The 7,749-nt window shown below is 41.3% G+C and overlaps 1 protein-coding gene across 1 annotated transcript in view; it reads right to left on the reverse strand.

Moving 5' to 3' along the window:
• Positions 1-769: 769 nt before the first annotated feature.
• Positions 770-7,749, reverse strand: part of ABCC11 (ATP binding cassette subfamily C member 11) — a 93,696-nt gene continuing 86,716 nt past the window's right edge. The window contains exons 26-29 of the mRNA XM_004704900.1: positions 5,189-5,267; positions 4,430-4,543; positions 985-1,149; positions 770-859 (exon numbers count right to left, since the gene is read on the reverse strand). Coding sequence (XP_004704957.1) covers positions 770-859; positions 985-1,149; positions 4,430-4,543; positions 5,189-5,267 — 448 coding nt within the window. The remainder of the gene's footprint in view (positions 860-984; positions 1,150-4,429; positions 4,544-5,188; positions 5,268-7,749) is intronic.

Below are 7,749 nucleotides of genomic sequence, written 5' to 3' on the forward strand. Positions count from 1 at the left end.
ATAGGAACTGGAAACACAGGGAATCCAGGACAGATGATCCCTTTAGGACCAGTACTCAGAGTGGCGATGCCGGGAGGGTGAGGTGGAAAGGGGGAACCGATTACAAGGATCTACGTATAACCTCCTCCCTGGGGGTTGAACAACAGAAAAGTGGGTGAAGGGAGTGGGTAAGATATGACAAAATAATAATAATTTATAAATTATCAAGGGTTCATGAGGGAGGGGGATGCGGATAGGGAGGGGGAAAAATGAGGAGCTGATACCAAGGACTCAAGTAGAAAGCAAATGCTCTGAGAATGATGATGGCAATAAATGTACAAATGTGCTTGACACAATGGATGGATGTATGGATTGTGATCAGAGTCGTACGAGCCCCCAATAAAATGATTTAATAAATAAATAGAAAAAAATGTTATAAGAAAGTATAACAAATAGGGTGACGTTTTCTTAGTTTTACTTTTTCATAAAGGCAATACATCATTTGCAATACTTTTATTACAGTTCAGAAAAAAAGGATAATAAACTTTTACAGTACCATGAAATTATTCAGCATATACGTTTAAAGGAAATGCATGGACTTAAATGATGCAGGATCCTATTCCAGGTTCTGTTCCTCAGTTTTCTTTTGCAGCCCATCACCAGTAGACCTCACATTATTGCATCCCTACTTTCAGCAGAAGTGGCCATCTCTTAGCCAGAAGGACTTATACTAAACATTGGGAACCCTCTGAACTCAGCCTCGCCATCCTCATGCAGTCTTCTTTTCTCTTTAGCTCAAGGAAGGACTGGTTGTGGACAGCAGAGCTGCAAATGACCCAAGCTTCTTTTGCAGGACCTCAGGTTTGTCAAACTCCATGACCTAGGAGGCAGAAAAAGGAGAGAGAACCAGGGCACCGCTGAGCTCCGTCCTGAAGAATTGGAAGGCCTCCTGTGTCAGCATTCTGTACATCTGCCCTTCCATCAAGACAGAGAGGCAACTCTTACCTTCCCATTGCCCATGACAAGGATGCGGTCACAGTTCAGCACAGTGGCAATACGGTGTGCAATGATCAGCACTGTGCAGCCCTTGAAGGCGTCTCGGATGGTGCGCTGAATCAGGGTATCAGTCGCAAGATCAATGGAGGCTGTGGCTTCATCAATAAGGATGATCTGGAGAGCACAAAACACAGGTGGAAGTGACCTCTGCAGCCCCAAGAGACCTCGGTCTACTCCTGGTTCTACCACTAACTCATTATGAGACTTTGATCCCTCCCATCTAGATCTTAGTTTCCTTAGTTGTGAATTGAGAGGGTTGGACCAAATTCAAAACCAACTTGTTAATTTTTAGTTATCATTTACATTACAAAGACAATATAGTCAGCCAAGAGCTGACTATATTTTAGTAAAAGAAGACTAAGTTCATGAAAAATCAAAATGCCTTCTTATGCCTGAATGGATGTAGAACAATGTTCCCCAGAAGGTGGTATGCACACACTCTAAATTCATATGAGATGGTTGTAACTACTATATGGTGACACCCTTCTATTTTAATAATTTCATATTTGCTTCATTCATAATATATACTAGAAGAATATACCTGTCGTATGAAGTATGATTTCACAAATACTGTTGTTTGCAATGATGCAGTTTCTTAAAAGGGGACCCATAACATGAACAGGCATATGCACACCTATGTCCATCACCACACTCACTGTTCACCGCACTCACTGTTCACAAAAATGGAAACAACTTAAGTGCCCATTAGTAGTAGAATTAATAAAGAAACTTTTCTGCATACATATACTATCCCTTTCTAAAAAACAATAATGAAACCATGAAGCACCTCATGGCAAAGATTGACCTAGAGAACAATATGCCAAGTGAAATTAGTCAATCACAAAAGCACAAATAATGTATGATACCACTGTTATAACGAAAAAGGAGAAAAATGACCAATACTCTCATACCACAGGGAACAGACTATGGAGGTTACCAAGGGGTGGGGAGGATAAAGGAGGGAAGATGAAGCAACAGGCTAGCAGGTTGCTGGGGACTATGCTGGGTGAAGGGGAAGATGGTAATCCAAAAGAGGGAGAAGAGAAACCAAAGGCACGGTGGGGGAACAAGCGTAAGCTATTCAAGGCTTTGATAAGTACTCTAAACTCTTGAATACAAAATTGGTTATCTAAAAGGTAACTCCCACCTAATTCACAATTGTTTGAATTATTTTTTTAAAGGAATATCATTAGCAAACCATAGAGTTCCTGATGGTGCCAACTGGAGGTTCAAGTCTCTCCCGAGGAGCCTCAGAAGAAAAACATAGCAACCTACTTCTGAAAAGCCATCTACTGAAAACCTGATAGAACACAATTCTGCTCTAACGCACTGAGTTGGGACCTAGCTGATGGCAGTTGAGTTTGTTTGTAGCTTTTCACAGTCAATCACGGATTAGCTGGTATACAGATAAGTTTGGGAAACAATATAGAGAAAGCAATTTCCACACCAAACAACGAAGTCACTGTGAAATAAGGAAATGAGAAGCTAAGAAAGTGCCACATACATATTGCAAACCTGCTGCTCATCTTGCTCACGAAAGAAGGGGATACCTACCCCCTCTGAAACGTTCTCCCCTCCTGCAGGCCCCTCCCCCCAGAGTTCCGCCTACTCTTTTCCCACAGCCCTGACAGTAGACACCAACACTTTTTGCACTAGTAACTGGTTAACCCTGCTGTGTGAATGCATGTATGTACTTGTGGGCATATGTGTGCCTTCATGTGAGTGTGGGGGAGGTGTGCATTTGTAAATCTGTGTGTATGTTGCATCACTTCATTTGCTCCTAACTAGCTCAGGGGCTGACACCCAAAACTACCAACAAAGTATTTTGAATACTCAAGAAACACTATTACATTAAACTTTTAAATATATCTGTAAACTTTCTCGGGCTAAGCTGTCATCTGGTTCTAAATTCAGATGAAGACAAGAGGAATATCCGGCATTAAAATTTAAAGACAGATGTACGGTAGATAATTTGTAAGACAATAGTTTCCAGCCTCGTAGCTTTTCCCAAGGAAAAGAGCATAATCATTTGCTTGTAATGGTAGAGCATTTCCGCTTACAGGGTATCAGGGTGGTATGGGTACCACCTCACCTACACCATAAACATAACTGGAAGCCAAAAAGTATGGCTACAAGGACTCCAACTTATACATGCACAGGTTTATTCCAAAGAAATCATGTTTAAGCATGTCTCTGTGATCCGCGGATAACTGAGGACAACTTCTCTCAGTAATGCACTGGCTTTAGTCTTGTTAGAGTGCCTTTAAAAAAAATCCAAGCACAAGAGTGGCTTCTGAAAGGATCTACTGGGCTCGTTAACTTTAAGGCAGAGATGTCACCTTAAAACATTATGGCAACTGTGTTAGGGGAACCCCAAAGGAGTATTATTAAAAATCCTTCTCTAAGAACACAGAGTGATCATGAGGGCTTATTAGGAAGAGGTTAATTTTTTTTAACATGAATCATTTTATCGGGGCCTTACAGCTCTTATCACAATCCATACGTACATCCATTGTGTCAAGCACATTTGTACATATGTTGCCATCATCATTTTCAAAACATTTTCTTTCTACTTGAGCCCTTGGTATCTGCTCCTTATTTCCCCCCTCCCCCACCCACCCTCTCTCATGAGCCCTTGATAATTTATTAAAAATTTTTTTCATGTCTTACACCGACTGCTGTCTCCCTTCACCCACTTTTCTGTTGTCCATCCCCCTGGGAAGGGGTTATATGTAGATCATTGTGATCGGTTAGGAAGAAGTTTTAAGAAAATTTGAAAACTGCATTGATGAGGAAAAAGTCAAGAAAGTTGTATCAAGGAATTTCTCTTACTGTGTCAATGTCCCTGCTCATTCTTTCAAGATAGGAAGGGTTTTCTTGCCACAATTTTATTGAGAAACTTCACTCCATCCATCCTGCTGCCCTAATCTTGCCCTCCTCAGACTTCTTTTTGCTCCCAAAATTCAGAGAAAATTTCAAAGGTACATCATTTGAGTACCTCAAAAATGCCAAAACTGCCATTTTGGCTTCTGTAAATCCAAGAGGGCAGGACTATTTTATGGGAAGTACTAACGAGGTGGAAGCACTGTTTTCAGGAGTGTAGACCTACATAGAGAATATGTTGAGAACAGTAGCTTCACATTTTGATATTTTTGTTTAGTGAAATGTATGATTGCGCAGAAATGTTTGCCTGACTTACCCTCATACATGTGAAAAGTTATTCAGTGAAATGAGTGAGTATTTGGGGTTTTTTTAAGGAAAGAGCCTGGCACCGACAATCTTGTGGCAACAGAAGGAGAAATAGCCAGTGGGGTGCACCAAGTCAGACATTACCTGTGAACCTGTGACTTCTTAGGGCTTCTCAGCCCCACCTGTGTGTGGGGGGCAGGCTCACCTTGGAGTTCCGAAGGAGAGCTCGAGCAATGCAGAGCAGCTGTCTTTGCCCAACAGAGAAGTTTTCTCCATTTTCTACAACTTCTGTGAACAGTTTCTGTGGAAATTTTGAGATCTGAGGGAAGAAGAGATACTGCATTGGCCACTGCAGAAAGAGGCTGGGAGCTGACCTCACCCAACTCTCCTGTCACATTTTGTAGCACTTCTCTGCCCCTCCTCTCCACTCTGGACGATGGCCATTGTGTTCCATAATTGTGCTTCATTTATCCTCTCCTCCAGGTCTTTGCATTTATGACTTTCTCTGTTGAGAATGTTCTCTCAAAGATCTTTGCCTGGCTGCCCTTCGACAATCGATCTCAGCTCAGATGTCCTTTGAAAGGTCTGTTCACATGATATAAAGTAACTGCTTCCCATTGAAGTTTCTATTGGTACAATTGCCCTGCAATATCTGACAGCAATAGCTACTATACAAAGGTATTTCAAGTGCGATTCTGCTTGCTGCCTTTATCTTGGTTGAATGTAAGCGCTAGGAAGGCAAAGACCTGTCCACTTTGTCTTTTCTGGGTACCTAGCACATGGTTAGAGACTGAGACGCTTCAGTCTTTATTTAGAAAGACCAAATCATCTCACTGACATGTGTTTCAGTCTCTCCCTTAAAGCAGCACCATCAAAAATATCATGTGCAGGTAGCCACCAAAAGACCAAGTCCCCTCTTGAGAAGGTCAGCTAAGACCAAGAATGAGGCTTTGGAGCTACTTACTGTCTTGGTCAGGAATGTCTTTCCCAAGACATCCCAGATCTGTTCATCTGTGTAGCAGTCAAAGGGATCCAGGTTGAATCTACCATAGAAGAGGAGAACAGTCTTAACAACTTCACTCATTTTTGGGATGGCCCTCTTCTAATAAATCACCAAGAATGGTTGGAACTGGGTGATTTGGAGATGGTGGAGAAAGAAGGTGCTTAGGAAAACCCATGCCACCCCTATGAGTAAGTATTTTCTTGAGCCTCCCAGCATCTATGCCTTCTTCTATAAGCAACAGACTGCATGTTTTATTTTGACCTCTTCCCCAGCTCAAAGCCCACATCATTCAGAGAGAGCTCTACCACTAACTATAGGGGTGGAGTAAATGACTCAGGTGTAAGTCAATCAGCACATGACCATCACTGGCCACCTCGAGCAGTTCAGGATAAGAAGGTAACCAATCAAAAATATCTTCAGCCTTTGGGGTAGCCACTAGAAAAGAGGGTTTCTCTTTTTCACTTGATTGAATGGAATAGATCACCACTATTTTGCCACCAAGAATGGGAAACTCCAGATGGAGCTCCCAGATGCCTCTCTTTGGAGCTTGCCAATGAAACCAAGAAAAAGCTAGTGGAAAACTGGTCCTTGAAGCCAACTATGGCCTCCCCAATATCTTGAAACAGCAGAGGCCTTTTTTGCTTATTTGAACTTGGATTTTTCTGTTTCTTGCAGTAGAGAGAATCTGAACTAGTCACCCAATCAACAGGAAGTGGGATTAATCTTTGGTTCACAGCTCATGAACTTTGGAGTTAGCACAGGAACATTTCAACGACAGGCCTGGAGAGAAACCTCTTCTTCATTTCTGTTTGATTCTTCCCCATTCTGAAAGCTGCACCTTTTGTGTGTAAGGTTGGATTATATTTTTTAATTGTCAGGTAAAATCATCATGTGCATGATAAGTAATACTCTCCAAAGCATGTTCACAGACAGGCTCATGTGTAAGTCCCTCCCACATACAACTGGCAGACAAGTATTTCCCTACTTACAACCATTCCCTGGTGGCTTATCAGTGTTACGTGCTTCAGGAGACCCTTACAAGGTTGTGACATTTTAAGCTCTCAAAGAGTGAGATAGCATCTTAAAGCAAGGGTTTGGCGCATATGAATGCTCAATAAATGTTAGTTTATATTTTTACTACTCTTATATCAAGGTAAAATAGTACTAGAATACACACAAATCCATCACTTAATGTTTTACTGTTTCCTTAACACAACTGTCCTTTTGAAATGCTGGTTCTATGCACACATGGTTCATTCTTCTCCGAAAGACTTTTCCTGCCAAGTGTACTACTCATCATTTAAGACACTGCTCCAATGTCCCTCCTCTGTAAAGCCTTCATCCAGGCAGAGTGAATTGCTCCACTTCTGAGCTCCGTTAGCACTTTGTTTACATCTTTGATCTAGCATTTATCTCTTCTTCTTGTAATTTGTGGGATCACATCTATTCAAAGTGTAACACATGCACACCAAACTGTGAGCTCTTGATGGGAGAGCAGAGGAACTGTTCCCTTATCAACAGGTTTCAAGTTCTTACCACAGTATCTGGCACCTGGTCAAGAATCAGAAATTTTAAGTTCATTGAGGAAAGGATCAATGAATCAATGAATGAGTGGATAAATGTCTTAAGTTCTGGGGTGGGGTGGGGCAGGGGAGGGTCATGCTATCAGTCTGCCTCTAAGTATGTCCCTTAAATACTCTTAAAACACATGGGAACCAGGTTATTTTCTAAAGCATACAAAACAGAGATTGCTAAAGTTCAGGAAGAAAAAAGGCAAGCAACATAATTAAAATCATCAAAGGACATGAACAAACAAGTCTCCAAAGATGCAAATGGTCGATTAATTTTAGTTGCTGTAAAGCCAATTTCAATCCATGCAGAGTAGAACTGCACTGTATAGGATTTTCAAGGTTATGACCTTTTGAGAAGGAACCCTGATGGCACTGTGGGTTAGACAGTGGGTTACTTACCTCAAGGTTATCAGTTCAAACCCACCAGCCACTCAATAGGAGAAAGAGGAGACTGTTTGCCCCTATAAAGTTTTACATTCCGAGAAACCATATTTAGGGTTCCTGTGAGTCAGAATCAGTTTTACAGAAGTGAATTTGAGGTTTTTTGGTGTGATTTTTCAAAAGCAGATGCTGCTGTTTGAGCCACCAACCTTTAGGTAGTCCAGAACTTACCCATTTATGCTACCTGATTATCATTAGTCATTAAGAAAATGAACCTTGAAGTCCTGGTAGGGCATAATCAACCGAGAGGAATTACTGAAGCCCAAATTAAGGCTGGGTATGACAGTGGGACAAGAGGAAAGTCAAAGGAAATAGTGGAAAGAACTACAAAGCAAAGGGAATTTATAGAGGTCTAAATACAGGCATGTACGTATGTAAATATATTTATATATGAAGATGGGGAAATAGATCTATGTGCACTGTATTAGTCTGGGTACTTTGGAGAAACAAATCCACAGCAACTCATGTATAAGAGAGAGTTTTATGTAAAGAAAATGTGCATCACGAAAA

This window comes from Echinops telfairi, unplaced genomic scaffold, assembly GCF_000313985.2.
Source record: "Echinops telfairi isolate 266 unplaced genomic scaffold, ASM31398v2 ScPeMD7_2291;HRSCAF=2852, whole genome shotgun sequence".
Classification (NCBI taxonomy): Eukaryota; Metazoa; Chordata; class Mammalia; order Afrosoricida; family Tenrecidae; genus Echinops; species Echinops telfairi.